Source organism: Aricia agestis, chromosome Z (assembly GCF_905147365.1).
Source record: "Aricia agestis chromosome Z, ilAriAges1.1, whole genome shotgun sequence".
NCBI classification, from domain to species: domain Eukaryota; kingdom Metazoa; phylum Arthropoda; class Insecta; order Lepidoptera; family Lycaenidae; genus Aricia; species Aricia agestis.
The window spans coordinates 25,911,869-25,933,008 of NC_056428.1; the positions used below are offsets into that span (position 1 = coordinate 25,911,869).

Sequence of the window (21,140 nt, forward strand, 5' to 3'; positions counted from 1 at the left end):
ATAATTATACCTACCCTGACTCCTGAGTAAAGTATCACAAAAGAGCTCGGCGTAGTAGATATAATATTATAATGTAAGTATAAATGAGTAGATCTAACATTAATAATATTTCGAAAACGTTACACAGGTTATTTAAATGCAAAACTAAACTACACACTGACCGAGAGTAGAAGATTGAAACGCCCAGTATACTCGATTGAAAGCCTATTTTCTGAGCGTCTGCAATCGATGAAATAAACGTCACTAACCCACGCGGTCCCCTTCTCCCCTCAGGCCTCGCGCCACGCCCAGCGCGCGCATTTTCAAACAAATCTACTCGAAATGGATGCTCGGAGAAACAAGTTGAGCGAGTCGAGCGTCGTTCACAGCTAGCGCGTTTCAGTCAGTCACGCACGTCACATCAGTCAGTCGAGTAGCGATCTCGATAGCCTGCGAACCGTACGCACGGCGCACACGTGCCCTCGCGCCCTTTCCAACTTCCACCACGCCGCCGCGCCGTGCCCGCTCCGCACAATCGTCGCCTCGGCGCCGCCCGCCGCCGCTCCGACCATAGAGCCGGTCCTAGCCGGTCGCTTCAAACCATCTTGTTATGTAATACGAAAATAAACACGCTTTAAAACTGAGAGCACGTGTGCGTACCGGCCTGCAGTACAACGCCTTCCGTGTCTATATTCTTTAATCATTTTGTAATTTACATCCACATCACGACGAATTTAGCGTCCTCTAGCCTTTACAAATGAACATAGTGAACTAAAAAACCTCAACCGATTGGGACAAAACAAAATTTACAGTTATTGTGTAACAAATTATTACAAACCAGTGTTCGGTGTCCAATAGTGACCGGATTATACCAGTGAAATGTCTAACTCATTGGATCAACAGTTTGGTGAGCTCAGCCTCTCCCAGGAGGATCACGATCAGATTTTTGAGCACGAAGATCACCAGGACCAAAGGTTTGTCCGATTTTTATTAAGTATTAATTTACTTATAAAACATTAAGTACTTATCGACGCGATAAAAATATCGACACATAAACAGTGATATTCTCGGCATCTTTGATTATATATTATATTTACTCTGCACATAAACGAATCTAAACATTAGTGATTTTTGTTACTTTTATCTAATCGATAAACAATAATGTCGATAACTAAATATTATATACTTGCAAGTCACTAGTGTGGCACAGGCAGAACGTTATCGAGCTACGTTATTGTTGTTGCCCACGCCACGGCACGCTATGCTTTCAAGTTGGTACTTGGTAGTCGCAAATTCAATATGGCGGAAACGGGAAATGAATGTAGTGTTGAGCAACTGTCGAGAATCGAGAGTCGATGCTCTACTCTCGAGTCGGGACTTGTCATCAGCGCGTCAACCATTTTGTTTTTTAGCCGGTTTCGATTTTTACGATTTATAAATTAAAAATAATAAATATTATGTATTGTTATTACTCAAACCTGTAATTTTTTTAAGTAAGTATACCTATATTTAAATGAACCAAACGAAAATTTTAGTAGGTAAGTATAGAGCCTAATATTACGATCTAATAGTACCTATGTATTAAATAATAATATTATAATAAATTGATGTATCCAAGACATTACGCAAACTTTGGACAATACTAAACGAGCAACTACCAAAATTATTAAGGGGAACAAATATAATGGCCACCAATGATGAAATACTCAAACTAGATATGTTAAGGTGCAGTGGGGTAACTTCGGAAGAAAAAAAAATGGGGATATTCCGAAAATGGCAAATAATTACCAAACAGAAAGTAATTTTGAGCTCTGGCTACATTAACCGAGACGCCAATTTAATCACCTCCCCCACTTCCTTTCCCTCGAGCCGTCAGCCGGCAGTGTATGTGCGCTAAGTTCATTTTTCGCGCAAAGTGCAAATTTATGATTTTTTTGGGATTATCGAAATTATCGAAATTACCCCGTATTGTTTTACACAGAAATTAGGTAAGTTACGTAATATTTTGTTTGTTTTAAAGAAGCTTTGACGTTTTTTGCTTTCCTAAGAATAGGTTATGTTGCTCTAGCTATGATTTTTAATAAACATTCGAAATAACCCCAGTGGGGTAAATTTGTTAACGAAATTTCCCCAAAAATTTTTTCATAGTCTTTTGCAGGGGTGTCGCAACATAATATAATATTCCGATTTGGTGGTCCTAAAATATGGATTGTTGTATTTGTAGGACAAGGTTACTCTTGAATTATATAACTATTAACCTATCATTATACAAAAAAACAGCTTGTAAGGGTGCCGTTTAAGTCGTTTTAGTTCACTAATCAACAAAACTTAGTTGACTACGGAACCCTGAAACGCAACCCTAACCAGCTGATTTTCTGTATATTGATAGGTTAATAGTTCTATCTCTGTTAGCTACCACTTTCGTTGGCTTTTTTATTGTTCTTATTCTATTTATTTCTTTGCTCCAAATGTTGAGGACATCTGCATCCCCGATGGGGTAATTTCGAAAATTTTTCGGTACAAAAATTAGTTTGGTGTCTTCTATGGCTTGTATGCACAATGTTTTTGTATGGGGTAAAATAGAATAAAAATAAATATGTGCCTTAAATGTATTATTACATTAGGTCGTGTTTCGGCTGTTATTCGAAATTACCCCTTGAGTATTCGAAATTACCCATGAAAAGTAGAAATAGGGTTATATTTTAAAGGGGTAGTTATATCAGAATCCGTAAATACTTTTGAACTAAAAAATATACAATTCACATGGAAATATGTTTATTATAACTAAAATGTTACAGTTATAGGTAACAATATATACAAATTCGTCTTCTAAACTTGAAACAATGACACAATATACTCACTCTTCCAAAAACTTTACGAGATTGCCCCAATGCACCTTACTACCGCGGGCGTTGTGAAGCTTCAAATACGGCCATCGAATTTTCGTCACAGCTCAGACGAAGAAAGACACAGCGAATAGAACTGTCTCTTTTATGTAAATGGTTTTTCGTATCTTTTGTTTCACTTATCTGTCAAATTTGTCAATGTTTGCAATTTTGAATTTGAAAATTGTTCGGAAGAGATTTAAGCCGGAAAATAGTATGGACGTAACATATCTGTATAAGTAGAATATCATTGATGACCACCAAAAATGCACTGATACCCTAAACTTGTTTACCAAAAAAAGATAATTAACACCAAAAAAATAAAGTCTAAAATTGCAATACTACCAGCTATTTTAGTCATGACAACATTTCAAATTGTAATCGAACACCAAATATAGTAAATGATCACCAAATATAGTAAATGACCACCAAATATAGTAAATTATCGCTAAATATAGTAAATGATCACTAAATATAATAAATGATCACCAAATATAGTACTTACTTAAATAATCACCAAATCCTTGTGAGCAAATCAATGCGATATTTCTGTCCAAATAAATCACTACGATTGACAAAACATGTAGGTAAGCATATTATTAACAAAATAGTCGGCCAAGTGTGAGTTGGACATGGAGGGTTCCGTACCGTTATAGAACAAAATTAGACCTAAAATTGTGTTATTGTATGGGAGCCCCTTTTAAATTATTTTTTTATTATTATTATTACCTAATTATTGAAGTTAACATAATATAATCAAGGCCTTTGCGAAAATATCAACGTGCCTACCGGTTGCCATTATTGATATCGAGCAAAAAAGGCCAAAAAAATAACGTTTGTTGTATAGGACCCCCCTTAAATAATAATCTTATTTTGTTGTTATAGTGGCAACAGATATACACAATCTGTGAAATTTTTAGAAATCTAGCTGTAGCGGTTCTTGAGATACAGCCTGGAGACAGACAGACGAACAGACAACGAAGTCTCAGTAATAGAGTCCCGTTTTTAGGGTTCCGTACCCAAAGGGTACAAACGGGACTCTTTTAGACTTCGATGTATGTCTGTCCGTCTATCTGTGTTCTTCTCTTTAATAGGATATTTGCAAAATAAAAATATATTTGGTTATAATTTTACATTAAAATGCTAACGTATAATGTTGGTGATCGTTTACTACTTTTGGTTTAACGATGATTTATTTGGAGTCATTTTGCATATAATTGAACGCTGTTAAGCATTCGTGTACTAACCCACATAAAAATTACGTATTGAGTTATGAATGCAGTTATGTTCTATAAATGATTTAGAACAAGACTGCATTCAAAATTTATCAACAAAAAAAATTGTGGGTTAGGACACTAATGCTTAACAGCGACCATATACGATAGCGAGATAATAAATCTTTGGTGATCATTTTACATTAAAATGCTAGTATAATGTTGGTGATCATTTACTAATTTTGGTGATCATTTACTTATTTTGGTGATCATTTACTATTTTTGGTTTTAAGATGTTAAATCTTTGGTTATCATTTTACATTAAAATGGTGGTCTGTATTTTGGTGATCGTTTACTATTTTTGTCTGTGAAATGTTACTATTTCTGGTGATCAGTTAATTATAAGCCATTATTAAGTACATAATATGTATAATGTATCTACGGGCTACGGCCTACGAGCTACGGGGCCATCCCCCAAGCAAACGACCTTGACCATACATTTGACGCGTCGCCGAGATCCAATTTTTTTGCTTATCTTAGTTCAACATTGATCTAAAAAAATTAAAACGGGGAAAATGTAGATATAATGAAATTGTCTATTGTCGTGTGTTTCAAATAAACGTTATTTGTAAATACTAGGGAGATGCTGAAAGTATGCTTCAATTTTAATAAATTGGTATTTGGTATCACTTTGGAAGCTAATATCATGAGTATAATAAACAAAAATAGAACATTTAAAACGGGGAAAGGAATGTTGATATACTTACTTACTGAAGATTATTGCTGTATTTTATAATAACTTTGTAGCTCTCAAATTATGAGTTTATAAATTATAAGACCCTAAATACGGTAAATTACGGCTAGGGAATGCAATCTTGGACCAAAAATCAAGATTGACTACTCAAGATCTTGGCGTCTTTTTTCTGAACCAAGATTGGTCAGTCCGAGATCTTGTTGAGATTCGGGTCGAGATTAAGATATTACGACAAAATTTTGTATTTAAGCTTGTGCCTTGTGTACGTATACTAACTCTGATCCCTGAATTGCCTTAGTCTGCTATTTATATTTACGATATAAATAGATGGATGGTAATGATGCATTATGCAACAGACGGAAATGAAATTCGATAAGATGGAAATTTAAAGGATTGGATGGAAATGAAAAATAGTTATATGGAAGCGAAAAAAGTTAAGGAATTTCATGTTAGATAAACAGAATACTTGTTACTGTTTTATTTTTATGAGTAATAAAACCAGTGTCAGTTATTGAAATCTCTTCTACTAAAAAAATTGTCAAAAATATAAGACTTTTGTTAAAAAGTAGGAAACAAGTCAGACATTATTATTTTATTTAAGAGCGTTTCTCAAAAAATTTGTACTTACCATTTTTTAGAAAATATGATAAAATAAAAATGTTTAAATATTACCGATTTTTTATTTTAAGATATGGGTAAAAGTCTACAAAATTTGGAATAGGGGTTGTTTTCAGATATAAAATGTTAATAAATAGCAAAATCTATTAAAACAAACCCGAGGTGCAGAAAATTTCCTATTTTGTTACCTTTACTAGATTACGTAAATTCAATGTTGAATTGTGTTATTAGAAATTTTATTTGATTAAATGGGATAATAAAACAAAATTTAATTTGTTAAAAATTAAAGAAATATGCGCCCGCTTTTATGGGACAGTAACCAAAATATAATTCTGGTAACAAAATAGGATTTTTTAAACCTAGTCTACACAGTAGTACAAATAAAAAAAATCTGTTATATTTAAGAGTATCATTTCTCTGTTTCTTTACGATCCTTTGGTTAATAAATCAGTACCTATCTGAAACAAAATATTGTTTGTCTAATCTTATTACATAATAATCAAAAATATCAGTGTTACTTAAAATTATATGAAAAAACAAGATGAGCAAATAATAGAATCTTTAAAAGCTTGGCTACGACTCATGTAATTTTCATAATTATTTTAATAAAAATCACATAGTCAACACTCTGCCTTACAATTTCCTATTTTGTTACCTTCTTTTCCTTATATACGTTACCAGTCAAAAGTAACAAAAAAGGAAGTAACGAATAAAGTTAAATAAACTTTTCAACTTGTATACGCGTACAACTAAAATTATTACTCGTTTATGATTTGACTTACGAAATCAAAATTGGGAGCTTTAATGGATCTTAAGGCGAAATAATAATAATATTAGAGGTTACCTGCGTTTCTTGGACAAAGTAACAAAGACTGGAAATTTTTTGGGCCACTACGCTAATAGACAACCTTCTGTTCGCGCACGTGGAACGTAAAAGAAATATCAAAACGAAAATAAGATGGATATCGAGCTTAACAAATTTGCCACTATACTAAAACATATTTATACCAAAATAGACTCCAAAATTTTAAAAAATATGTTCACAAAAAAGGAATTTCAAAGAGGAACTTTTTCCGCCAACCAAATATTCTTTTTAAATGATTTACGGTCTTGCAGCCCTAAATAAATAAGTACATAAGTTTTTTCAAAAATTTCCGCAAGGCCTTACAAATACAATCAATTGTTTGGGAAGGTATGAAATTGGGACACTTCACTTTTCATACGACTAGATTAGACCGATTTTCAAAATATTTTTATAGTTAATAATTTATTAATATAATTCTAATTTGTAAATGTTTTTTACTGAATTTATTTAACTTACTACGTACACAATTTAATAGAAACGGGTAATGGTCTATTTTATTTATAGAAAAACATATTTTAAAATGTGGGACAAAGATTTAGATAGAAAGTACACTTTTTTTGAGAAATGCTCTTAAATAAAATGCAACCAATCTTTAGTTCTACTATATTATGATCGTATACAATCAACATTCCATGTACATTACCCAACTATTAACTTACTAGAGTATTTAAGGAAAACACTATTTTAAGAAATAGTTTCACAAATCGCAGTTCTATGCAATTTAGCGCCGACTAGTTTAGTAAACTCTTGAAAATAATATCCCAATTTGTTACACACCACTTTATACATTAACTGGCATTGCTGCCATACATTATATAGGCTTATCTCGCCTATATAATGTATGGCAGACATGGGCGCGGGGGTTCCGAAACATGTTTGCACGTAAATCTACAGATGCAGATTTGATCAAAAACATAAAAACCATTTGCTCGGAACGATATGAAAAATTTCGCGTGACAAAATTAAAACCTACGTTCTCTCAATGTTGCACGTATACGCGAGTTCATTCTGATGTTTAAAATGGTTAATATGAGTAGGTATTTAAAGCTAATGTTCCGGTACAAAACATGATAAGAATAATTACGAAAACTCTAAAAAAATTGTGTCTAAGCTAAGCAATCTGGGAAATGTACGAGCGTGGAAAATTAAATTATGGCTATTTGATGATTTGATGTTTAATATCTTTTTGATTACTTAATTATACTTTGCCACATATTGTGTATCCGTAATACACAATATGTGGCAAAATTTGGGCAAGAACACTATAGACTTAACATTGTATTTGATCGAAAAAAAATATTTCGCAAATATCAAATTTTGACCCCGAAAGCAAATGGGACTCGTATACTTCAAGTATTAATAGCATATAAAACTATATAGGTATTAGGAGCGCCTACGACCAGTTTATGGCGAGTATATTTTATAGATTAAGCCCGGCCGCACATTGTCCGAAATTTCTGATATGAAACAGTTGAACGTCCGTGCTGTCTCTTACATTTTGTACTGAGCCGAGTGAGCTCGAACTCGCCGGAAAGATATTTCGGATAGTGTGCGGGGTGGCGGTCCGGCGAAATTCAACTATTTCTGATCAGAATTCGGACAATGTGCGGCCGGGCTAAATCAATGGCTCGTCGGACGCACCGTGTGCCGGCGAAGTAAATAGCCAAGTGGCAACTCGCACCTGTCGGCAGGTGGGCCCCACGTGCCACTATAAATCCACCCTCGACAGATTGCACGCGGTCCACGAGACGCCGTTTACGGTTTAACTCAATCCGACCGATACATTAGCCTGAAGCCAACCCATTATTAATTCCTAATAATCGGCCAAGCGCGAGTCGGACTCGCGCACGAAGGGTTCCGTACCGTTATAGAGCAAAAATAGGCCAAAAATAGTGTTTTATTGGATGCGACTTTTTTATTTTATTTAAATATTATTAATTATTAAAGTACACATATAATTAAGGCTTTTGTGAAAATTTCAAGTGCAATTGATAACGAGCAAAAAATGTTTAAAAAATCACATTTGTTGTATTAAATATCTAATTTATTTTGTTTTTAGTATTTGTTGTTATAGCGGCAACAGAAATACAATATAATCTGTAGAAATTTCAACTCGACGGACAGACATCTAAGTCTCAGTAATAGGGTCCCGTTTTTATCCTTTGGGTACGGAACCCTAAAAATGGAAATATATAACGTTTACAAGCGTCGAGTCTTGGGACTCACGTGCAGCTTTGCGCCGGCCATGCCCAGGCCATACCGTGGCCGTGCCGGTGCCGGCCTGCAATAAAGCATATTTTCGGCTTCTTTTAAGAGGATACACCAGGGGCGAGAGAAATTGAAAATAGGTATTTGAAAATGTATTCCTGTCTCACCAATTTTTTCATACAAATTGGAGCGACATGACGCTTCTATCTTGATCTATTTCTGTGGTTTGTACGATAGTCGGCCAATTTGAAATTGTGTGAGCATTTCTCAAAAAATGTACTTTCTATCTAAATCTTTGTCCCATTACCCGTTTCTATTAAATTGTATACGTAGTAAGTTAAATAAATTCAGTAAAAAACATTTACGAATTAGAATCATATTAATAAATAATTAACTATAAAAATATTTTGAAAATCCGTCTTATCTAGTTGTATGAAAAGTGAAGTGTCCCAATTTCATACCTTCGCAAACAATTGATTGTATTTGTAAGGCCTTGCGGAAATTTTTGAAACAAATTATGTATTTATTTAGGGCTGCAAGACCATAAATCATTTAAAAAGAATATTTAATAAATAATGTTTTTATTGTATCGCGGAAAAAGTTCCTCTTTGAAATTCCTTTTATGTGACCATATTTTTTTAAATTTTGCAGTCTATTTTGCCACTATACTAAAACATATTTAATGTTTTAGTATAGTGGCAAAATTGTTAAGCTCGATATCCATCTTATTTTCTTTTTGATATTTCTTTTACGTTCCACGTGCGCGAACAGAAGGTTGTCTATTAGCGTAATGGTCCAAAAAAATTCCAGTCTTTGTTACCCAAGAAATGCAGGTAAGCTCTAATATTATTATAATGTCGCCTTTAGATCCATTAAAGCTTTCAATTTTGATTTCGTAAGTCAAATCATAAACGAGTATTAGTTTTAGTTGTATGCGTAAATAAGTTGAAAAGTTTATTTAACTTGATTCGTTACTTCCTTTTTTGTTACTTTTGAGTGGTAACGTATATAATAAGGAAAATAAGGTAACAAAATAGGAAATTGTAAGGCAGAGTGTTGACTATGTGATTATTATTATAATAATTATGAAAATTACATGAGTCGTAGCCAAGCTTCTAAAGATTTTATTATTTGCTCATCGTCTATTGACATGAAATTTTAAGCAACATTGATATTTTTGATTAATATGATTTATGTACTTAACAAGATTAGACAAACAATATTTTATTTCAGATACTGATTTATTAACCACAGGATCGTAAAGAAATGATACTCTTAATTATATTATAACAGATTTTTTTATTTGTACTACTGTGAAGACTAGGTTTAAGAAATCCTATTTTGTTACCAGAAATCCAATTTGGTTACTGTCCCATAAAAGCGGGCACATATTTTTTAGTTTTTTTTAAATATTTTAATAGGATATTATTATGTTTTTGTGATGAAGACGGAAATAAATACTTCGTTTTCTATACTTCTATACTAATATTATAAATGCGAAAGTATCTCTGTCTGTCTGTCTGTCTGTCTCGCTTTCACGCCAAAACTACTGAACCGATTGCAATGAAATTTTGTACACAGTTATTCTAGAGTCTGAAAAAGGACATAGGCTACATTTTGATGTGGGAAAATATCTTATTTCCATGAAAATATCGATGAAAATGAATTCACATTGCGCGTAGCCAGCGCTCATCCCGGGGGTCCTGGGTTCGAGTCCCGCAGGCGGAACAAAAAGTTTTCAATGTTTCTGGGTCTTGGATGTGTATTTAAATAAAATTTCAAAAATCTTTAACATATTTTAGGTATAATATTATAAAAAATCCAGAAATATATCGATGCAATGAACATTTTAGTTCTAATACGATTCAACAGATGGCGTTTTATTTTTTACTTTATTGTAACATAGAACTAATCATACTTATTAGTTAGTATGTTTTTGTTTATAGTTTTTAATACGTTAGAATATCATGTTTAATAATATTATCACTTGGTATAATAATATAATCAATCTATATCTTATCTTATAGAACTCCTACTGCATTTCTAAGGAGTTCGAGTGTACCGTGTTGGCCTATATTCCATCCAGAAAATATATCAATGCAATTAACATTTAAATTTTAATATATGAAAACAGATGGCGTTTTATTTTTTACTTCATTATTGTAACAGAACGAATCATACTTACTTTATTATATATTATTGTTTTTATTCATAACTAGCTGTTGCACGCGACTTCGTCCGCGTGGACTTTAGTTTATAGCGCGCGGTGTCAACAAAATTTGTGTCAAATTTAAAAACTTTTTAAAACCCTGGTAAGTGGTACCCCTCTTAGGGCCGCGCTACACCGGAATGGCAGCGCTGAAAGTGCTCGCCTCGCCGCTGCCATTCCGGTGTAGCGCGGCCCTTTTGACACAAATTTTGTTGACACCGCGCGCTATAAACTAAAGTCCACGCGGACGAAGTCGCGGGCAACAGCTAGTTGTATTATACAGGGTGTAACAAAAACAAGTGATAATACTTTAGGGTGTGTACGTATTCCTTGTAGAGATTTCACTGTGAAAGTAGCAGCGCTGAAAGACCAAAATTTTTTTTCACTTTTGTATGGGCAAGGACCCGAGCGTCTCGAGTTTCCCCATACAAAAGTGAAAATTTTTTTTGGTATTTCAGCGCTGCTACTTTCACAGAGAACTCTCTACAGGGAACACATACACACCCTAAATTATTGTCACTTGTTTTTGTTACACCCTGTATATGTATAAAAAATTATTCATGATGAAAATATAGACTCAATGTTGTGAAGATATGAAAGAGTTGTGGCCGAATAGTAACGTAAAGGAAACATTACCGCCTATATTTTAAGATTTTTGTGTTAAAAATAGACAAGTTTCTTTTTAACAAATAAATTTTGTGTTATTATCCCATTTAATCAAGTAAAATTTCTAATAACACAATATAACATTGAACTTACGTAATATAATAAAAGTAACAAAATGGGAAATTTTCTGCATGTCGGTTTTGTTTTAATAGATTTTGCTATGTATTTACATTTTATATCTGAAAACAACCCCTATTTTAAATTTTGTAGGGCAATTCCATATGTGCCTGACTCTACATTTGATACGACTTGCGTTTTATTTTGTCATATATTATGGTTACTATCATGTTGTTAGTATCAATTTTAAGATGGCTTTGTAGCCGATAATTCAAGTTAACTTATGTAGAAAAAATGGTATACACAGTTGTTTTCAAATAGCATTTATTTAGTCAAACATAAACGTGACCGACACTACATGCAAAATGAAGTCGTTTCCGAGAGTGTTTGTAAACACCAATAATCTTCCTCTCTGTGTGCTAAATAACTCTACTTTGTATTTTTATCGAAAGTGCATGAAACAAACTATTATAAAATGGTTACCTATAACCTGTAAGTTATTTAAAAAAATATTTATTAGCAAAAGAAATTGTGACCGACACTACAGTCCAAAACGTGACCGACACTACACTCACTTTGTGCAGGTAAAAGTCGGTAGTTTTACATTAAACATTAAAATTTATGTATCTCAGCACGTACAATACAAACTCAAAAAGTATTTAAAAGCTAATCAGTAATTAGTTAATTCATTAAAATGCTTTTTTTGAACTTAAACGTCACAAAAACGAAATCACTAATAATTAGTCAAAAAAATAACTCAACACTAAATATTCTCAAAAACTATTAACATAATAACCCAAGAGGCAGCGGTAGGCAGACTTTCGTCATTTTTTAAGCTAAAAATTTTCCGTTATATGAGCCCTATAGAGGTAAGAACGACTAGACACTATGGGGTTTCGGTCGCTATTACTTTAGAAGGTTTCCAGTTCTGCTGGTCTATCTTACATTCAATAAAGTTTAAAAATCAATAATTTTGTCTTATTTTCTTGCGATATCTGTAATAATCTCATATCCTACTGCCAGATTTTTGTGATTATTTTTCCGACCCAAATATCGACCAATAGAATTGCACCATTCGACGTCACGTGGTACAACCTACATGGTATTATACTGATAATTTTTTGAAAATTTTCTCTGGTAGTTGCTATATATAAAAGACAAACACGTCAAACTGACAGGTTGAATTCAATTGTGTCTCATGGTGCAATTATATTGGCCGACATTTGGGACGGAAAAATAATCCCGCGAATACCACACGAGCTTCAAAATTATCTGGCATTTCCCTCAAGGTTCCCTGCAAACAAATAAAGTCGTCAAGTTTTACGAACCTATCGGGAAATATCCGTTAATTTTGAAGCTCTTGTGGTATTTATAAGTGAAAATTGCTTTCCATTTCCAGACATCGCAAAATTTTGGATTTTATTTGACTTTGAGGTGGTCTGGCAGGTTCTTAAAATAATAATTTAGCTTTCTGCTTCTCTCTCTACTTTCTATAGCTGTTTTCGCCATCTATCAGCAAAAATAACAAACAAAACGCTACTTTTGGGCGTGATCCACTCTATAATGTGACTGACACTACAAATATATTTTTTAGAGTTTAGGTGTTATAAAAGAAGATGACAAATTTTAATGCCGGTATCATTTGAGTAACGCCATCACGTAGGAAAGTTTCTAATTTTGTTGATGTAAAAGTAATTTTACTGTAGTTATAGACAAAAGTAATGATTTTTATGTGACCGACACTACAACTCGACAGTGTGATCTTAGAAGAATATTATATCTTTATAAAAATGAATTTTCTCGAATCTCAAAAGCTATATCAGTATTGAATGGTTTGAACAATCAGTGTGTAACAAAATATGACAAGAATTAAAAAATCGTAACGTGAAAACTAAGTCAGAACTTCATCACACAAAACCACACTCAGCTGAGCTTACGCCATCATCTCATAAATGGCAGCTTTGCTAGAAAAGTAATGCTTAGAAATTGTTGCTTCTATAAAATCTTAATAGTGCCATAATGTTGTGACTATAATTAAGTATTTTTAATACCAAAATCAGGTATTTATTTTTTTAGTTTAAACATCCACCCTTTTACTAATAAACGTTGTATAAGCTTTGAATAGTTAAACAGTGTTTTATCTTCTTCAATCCAATTAAAAATGTCACTTGTGTGACAGGAACAAAACACTGTATAACTATTCAAAGCTTATACAACGTTTATTAGTAAAAGGGTGGATGTTTAGTAAACCCCAAAGAAGCTTCTATATAAAGCACTGTGACATACAGCAATATTTATTACTCCTGCGATTATGATCGGACATTTTTGATTCGTTTAGCCGCGGCGCGGCGCGGGCGTTGAGCGTAAAGTGTTAGCTCCGACTGGTACTTACTCTGCGAAAACACTCCGAGATTTTGTGTGCCGTGTGGCGACGAATTGATACTATGGCGCACACATGTAACAAGCCGCGCGCGGTGCCTTTGTATGAAGATAACTTACTTCCCCTCCTTTTACTGTAATGGTCGCGTGTCTTCGCCCTACGTTTCATCGCTCCACCACGGTACAAAACTCTACAATGTAATCGTAGCCTTTTTAGCGCAGGCTCTGGCGTAGGGACTGTCGACCGGTCTCGTGACGCCACCTGCAGCGCCCCGGGCGCAGGTGCCCCAATGCCCAAAGTCCCAACGGCTCCAAAGGATTGGATTATTCATATTGCAGCGGCAAAGGGTTCACTGTAAGGGTATTATTTTATGAAGCTTTAGTTTTGAAGATTTGCGCTTGTAACGTCGTATGTATGTACTTTATTCCGTTATAATAAACGTTCGCTTTATGAATTGGTTTCCACAACATTTTATGTTGCTCAAATGTTTTGTGAATATGATGAAATATAAAAGAAAAACTTAGAAATAAAAAAATAATAACTTGGCCACATTTCGGAATGTCCACAATGATGACGTCAGGACCTAGTTGAAAATCACAGTGCACAGTTGCTTAGGCCAATTCCTCTTTGTATTAGCTCCGTGGTCTAGACTCTAGACTCTGGCTAGAATAATTTCAAATTTGGCAATCGCATAGGTTCTATTTCCACGGACTAAAAAGTGCGTCACGGATAGTCTGTCGTCTGCGCTGCGGCCTGCGCCTTATCCTAATCCTACTAAGTATAATATTATCTAGTACTTTTAACTATAAAAATAAAAAATTAAGAAAACTAATTTTTGCCATATTTTGTTTGCAATAAGTACAATATTTTTACAACTAAAAATTATAAATTTTTTATTCTGTATAAACACCTAGCTTATAAAAAAATCTGATTTGCACCCCCCTTTCTAAATTATTCCAATGTTTATCCACCGATCAATTTCGTTTGATCAATGAACTGAAGGGCTATTCCATAGCTATGATAAATACTATGGACTTCAGGAAGTTGCCATGATTGATATGACAGTGGAAAGATATATTTACGGCCGTTTCCAATATTTGATCTATCTCTGGTTTTGCCCTACTAGAGATAGGAATAGCTCACATTAGACATTAGTTCCACATATTATATTTTATGTCAATTCAATGCTAGCTGCGATCGGTTGTATGTCAAACCAGAGATAGATTGAATATTGGGAACGTATACGTTAGTCGTATTTCCTTCGCACCCATGTGTCTCTTTACCAGTTTTAAAATCATATTTGTTGTGATCGCTATTTGACAGTTCAAATTGCTCGCCGATCGCGATCGCGTTGCTGTCAAAAGCCTTAGGTATGTGATACCAAATAAATTGCTACAGTATGGAGATTTCAGATTTGCGATTTAAATGCAATTATAGTTAGTTCCTTGATTGCTCGGCGGAGGGAGTACTGTCGCTCGATTGCTATCGTATTGTTTCTGCTGTTATGTAATACGAAATTGCGATTTTTGCTCAATTTTTGCTATCGTTTTGCTTTCGCGAGATACATGATAGCCCTGCCGGTGTCCGCTTAACTCGCTAAAAGAAACAGAGCGCAAGCGCTGTTTTACACCGGTTTTCTGTGAGAGCGCTGTTTGCCGTCGGTTTTCTGAGTCGGTGAGTCTGTGGTCTCACATGGCTAACACGTATTTTTTTTATTTGGCACAACAAGTATTTTATACTCTATTTTAAATTTTGTATTTAGCACAAGAAACATACTAACTATCTCATACTAACATCCCCTCTCTATGTCAAGGGGATGGGGGATAGGTTAGGTTGGGTTTAATAATTTTTTTGTTGTTTCTGTACTTACGGTTACATACCAAATTTCAGCTTTCTCAGACTTCAGGAAGTAGCCTAACAATTTTGATGATCGGTGAGTCAGTGCCAAAAATGTGGGTTTTTGGACACGTATAAAATCTAAAGTATAATAGTCACAATATTCAAACTTTGCGCATTGAACCCTTGCGCGCTTCGCTTGGCTCATCTTGGCGGTGGCACTCCCGTGCCCCCAGATTATGCATGCACGTCTTACCTCGCCGAGCCGTTGGGACTTGGGCGATAGCTAGGGGCGCAGGAAAAAGGTATAAAAGCCAACGAGTCGATACAACACTTCAGGCTTCAGCGCAAAAATATTAACAAAAATATCAGCGGGGTCTGTGAGACGTGTGGCAGTTGGCAGGTGGTTGTAAAGTCAATGTCATTAGTCATTACTCATTAAGATCCTCGTTTTACAATGATCACCATTCACCACAAACAATACCTACACATTTTGTTTAAAATGATTTGAACTATTTTTAATTCAATAAGTACTTACAATATTATAACGATCATAGTGTTACGTTAATTGAATATCAGTGAATAGTGAGTACCGTCGAGACTCGAGAAGTTTGTCCTTGAAAGTTGCAGAGTAGAGTAATTAAGAGTGAGTGGGGTGAATGGATTGTTACCGTGGTTTTTTATCAGTAGGTTGCGGTGCGGGTGGGCCGCGCGGGTGGCGGGCGCGGGCGGAGAGCGGTCGTTTTGCATCGCATGCCGGTGTGACGGCGCGCGGCGAGGCCCGCTTCGCGCCGGCCCCCGCCGCACCGCGCGCGTTCAGTCACTCGACGCAGTTCGCGCTGGCGCCACTGTAACTCCGCGTTTCGCCATTATCTGCGCCCCCTTTTCCCCGGTTTCATTTCAAATCCTGTTGAACTCGCTTTAGTCTCCACGCACAACTTTTCCTCCACCGTATCCGACGTCGCGTAGCCCGTCGACGTGATACCTATAAATTTTAGCCGCTAGTGCCAGTCTCGAAAGTTGTGCCTGTTTTTGAAACTGCTCAATGGATTCAATGGCAAAATACCGCAGGTAATAATCAAAAGAATACACCCCCTATCGTAAGCATCTGTTTTGGATTTTATTAACGGAGTTATAGTGATACGAGTTTGACGGCTAGTTAGGAGGTATGTTATAACTTATAGCCTTAGCGTATCACCAGTTTTTCGTTTGTACTTTCGCGTCGGTGAACATAATTTAATTTTGTTGGTGGCAAATTGAGTTGCTTATGAGCACGTGGTGCGTAAAGTAAGATGGCGGCGCCGGCGGCGGCAGCGCGGCCCGGAATTCGTGACTCACTGTAATAAAAGCCAAGCGTTTGCTGATAAAACCAAATGACGTTCCGGGCTCCGGCTCTAATACATGATACTCGTATTAAAATGCATCGATATCGAGTATTGCTACGTGCGTGATGATATTAAGTACGTAATTAATAATAATTATGTATTAATATAATCTTGAATGTTACTATTCAAGATTATATTAATACATAAGCTGTCGTACTCGTAACTCGTAATGCCCCTGCGGCCTGCAGTCGCGTAGGTACAAGACGTAATCACCGGAGTACACTATCTAGAGCGAGAGGGGGAATTGTGCGAAAGAGAGAAGGAAACCGTAATGTAAAAATTAAAATTCTTTACAAGCCATTCACCGAATATTTTTATGTATTATCGTTTGTATAATATTATAATGTATTGTAACGTCGCGTACGGTATCGCCTGGCTTCGGGCTTTATCACTTTTGATCCTTATCTCAATAGGAATAAGGTCGACGAGTGGATCGCCGAGCGACCACTTGACGACGACCGGACATGAGTTTATCTTTATCACAATAATTCATAACAAGTAAATACATACTTAATACATAATGTAGTAATCTCAAGTTTCAACAGAAATATTTTATCTTAGTACTTATATAATAGTATAAAGTTATCCCAATTAAATTACCACATGAGATGGCACCGTATATGAATTCTCAAAATCATGCCTAAGTTGATGATATTTTGGAGTTCAATAATAAAAGTAAACAAAGTATGGGGAAACAATCCTCATGAAACAGGAAAATGGCCCTGAGAGATAGGGTGGGAACTTCCCTGTTCTCACCTTCTTCCTTCCCCCTTCCCAGTCACTGAGAAGGACAATAAATCGAGAATGAACCGATCAGATGATCAGGTGATCCACATCTCCACACGATCCATTCAGCATCAAGTTACAAAATAATCTGAAAGTATCCTTCCTCGCCAGTCTCATTGATTTTGTTACACATTAATCAGCGCTGATCATGGACAAAAATCATTATCTAAGAAGATTGAAATATTATGTTTTCTGCAGCTGGGCTTGCACGGCCACCAGAAGAAATGCAAAAGTGTGGACAAACTGTGGACATAAACTTAAGGTCCGTTCCGATCTTTACCGCGGCTAATCGCGACCGACAAAAATTCAATTAAAATGCCACTTTATGACAGACTATAATATAATATGTCATAAAGTAAGATATTATTTGAATTTTTAGGACTATAGTCTGCCATAAAGTTGCATTTTAATTGAATTTTTCGGAACGAAAAAAGATAGAAACTTCACCTTAAGTTTATCTCCACAGTTTGTCTATACTCTATACTTTCGCATTTCTACTGGTGGCTGTGCTAGCCCGGCAGGTGTGGAACCTCCTAGATTTGACCACCATCATGGGACAAGGTGTTGGCTAGTGGACAGTGGCCAGTGCCTGCCTGTATTATGTGACTATTTGACCGAGCTTTGCTCGGCATTCGATAAAACACGAGTAAAATGACATTTTCTAATTTAAAATGATTCCTAGCTAGATCGATTTTGATTGAATGCCTTTTTTAAAAGATAAAAATTGTGTCTTTTCGACCACGTTCCGGACACACTCCGAGTTCCGACAACACGTGATGCACATCTTCCACTTTGTCACATAAACAACAGTTCGGTGGCTCCACTTTACCCATAAGGAACGCAAAACTGTTTAACATGGTTTAACGGGATGTGCCCCAAACCACAGAATATATATTAGTAGTACCAACCCGAACGAAAGTCGAAGGGCCATTACAATCTCCGACCTTCTCATATTGGCCTGATCGATCCACGGTACTGCCGAGATATTAGGTTGGATGGTTTAAGAGGATTCCACACCGCCATTTTTTCCATACAAACGTTGTCCCCTGTTTCCTCCCTGGATAATGCTAGTAGAGTTATAATTTTTTTCCTGAATATCTACGGCCACTAATACAATGTCCCTATGTTTTCTTTTTTTTCATAATTTAATTATTAAATAAGATATGAACGTTCAAAAACCCAAAAAAATGGTCAGATTTTCCACTGTGTTCAAACGTCCAGAAAACAGATTTGGATAGATTATACAAAAAAAGCAAAACATAGGAACACAGCTCAAGCCTTTTTTTAATCTTTAATGAAAAAAGTACTTAAATCGGTTAAGTTTTGGAGAAGGAATCAGGGGACAACGAATCGTTGATTTTCTGGATTTTCTGCAGTTGTCTCTATCGCGTTCTGCGGTATAGGCTTGAGGTAAGGGAGACAGCTATAGATATTACACGTACTTTTTTTTCATTTCTCTAGCCGCTGTGGTATCCTCTTAATACCGTGGCGGGTTATAGTTACACCGTACAAAGCTCAGCAGTTGTTGGATCAGCCTAGCGCTATAACTAGCCTACTAATTAATAAATATCCAGGGGACACTTATATATTATCTTATAAAAGTCTCGTGTCACAATTTAAGCCCGTGTACTCCTCCGAAACGGCTTAACTGATTTTAACCAAATTTTATATGCATATTCAGTGGGTCTGAGGATCGGCTACTGGGTACTTATTATATTGATGAGTGCATTTGTTGAATAAATAATAGTAAATTATTACAACTCGAGACTGACGGCGACCATTGTTTGCATGATACGGAATAGCGATGTACGTTGCCATGGTGACATACTTTTTAGTCACTTCAATAAAATATGGGCGAAATGCTTTGACGTTTGCCGGGACAACTAGCTTAGCTATACTTCTCCCGTCTCCGAAACGGCTTTACTGATTTTTACCAAATTTTGTACTTAAGATATGATATTATTATTGTAATATACATATATATTCAGTAGGTCTGAGAATCGGCTACTATCTATGTTTTATAAGTGATTAATGTATTTATGCCTAAGTGATTATGGTTGTCCCTTAGATAAATGATGGGTCTCGCGCGCGCGCCATCCTTAAATTTTTGTTTTTAGTTTTTGTTTAAATTTTTTTGTTTTTAGGGTTCCGTAACCAAAGGGTAATTAATAATCGGCCAAGTGAGAATCGGACCCGCGTACTAAGGGTTCTGTACCATTATGGAGCAAAATTAGGCCAAAAATTGTGTTTTTTGTATGGGAGCCCCCCCTTAATTTTTTATTTTATTTTAATATTATTATTAAACGAGCTTTTGCCCGCGGCTTCGCTCGCGTTAAGAAGTTTTTTTTTTAAAGAAGGCAGCTCGCTGTAGTCCTGACGTCACTGCGACCCATGAGGATCTATTGTGACTCCTTCGTACTAGAGTATCATCCCCAACCCAATACTGCTCAAAAATTGAACGATATGGTTGGGGTTGGTGCCACGAATTTCCTCTGTGGACTAGTATTCGTGGCGACCAAGGTTCCTGCTCTGTAGTAGAGCAGGGCAGTCGAGGAGAAGGTGAATAGGTGTTTCATCCTCCTCCTCACAGAATCTGCAAGTCGTTATGTTACAAATACCCATCCTCTTTAGGTGTTTGTTGAGCTTGCAGTGCCCAGTTAGGCTTCTGGTAAGGATTCTTAATTGGTTCCTACCCAAGGTGAGCACTAATTCTGATTGTTTCTTGTTGAAGTCAGGAATTAGTGCCTTGGAGTGTTCAAGGCCAGGGGTCTCAGCCCATTGCTTCCTGCATAGTCTGTGACCCCATTCCTTGAGCACTTGCTTTGTGGTACTGGGAGTTATACCACAGACTGGTTCTGGACCATATATGAGACTCTCGGCCCCAAGCCTAGCCAGTTCGTCAGCGGTTTCATTGCCGGGGACGTTGCTGTGGCCCGGGACCCATACTAGGCGGATGTTGTTGTTCCATCCTAGCATGTTTAACGTCTCAACGCATTCCAGAACTAATTTGGACGCGACTTCTGCGGCAGTCAGTGCGTTAAGTGCGGCTTGACTATCGGAGAAGAAAAAAATATTTTTGTTAACTAGTGCCATCTCTAGGCTTTCTAGTGAACAACCGAGGATAGCGAAGACTTCAGCCTGAAACACGGTCGCAAACTCCCCCAAACTGGCGTATTTGCCTTTTGGTGGCCTGCCACTGCTGCTGCTGGTTGTCTTTCCTTGATCCATCCGTGAACCAAACTATGTCGCTAGGGCGGACATCGATTGGGATTTTTCTTTCCCAGTCCTCCCTGGAAGG

General features: G+C 36.0%; 1 protein-coding gene across 2 annotated transcripts in view; it reads left to right on the forward strand.

Moving 5' to 3' along the window:
• The first annotated feature begins 351 nt into the window (after positions 1-351).
• The window catches only part of LOC121738776 (insulin-like growth factor 2 mRNA-binding protein 1), a 40,213-nt gene continuing 19,424 nt past the window's right edge, over positions 352-21,140 (forward strand). Inside the window, exon 1 of one of the 2 annotated variants that reach the window (XM_042131009.1) lies at positions 352-953. In XM_042131009.1, the coding sequence (XP_041986943.1) occupies positions 859-953 (95 nt within the window). In that variant the 5' untranslated portion in view covers positions 352-858. The remainder of the gene's footprint in view (positions 954-21,140) is intronic. The other variant, XR_006037330.1, reaches the window with a different exon arrangement.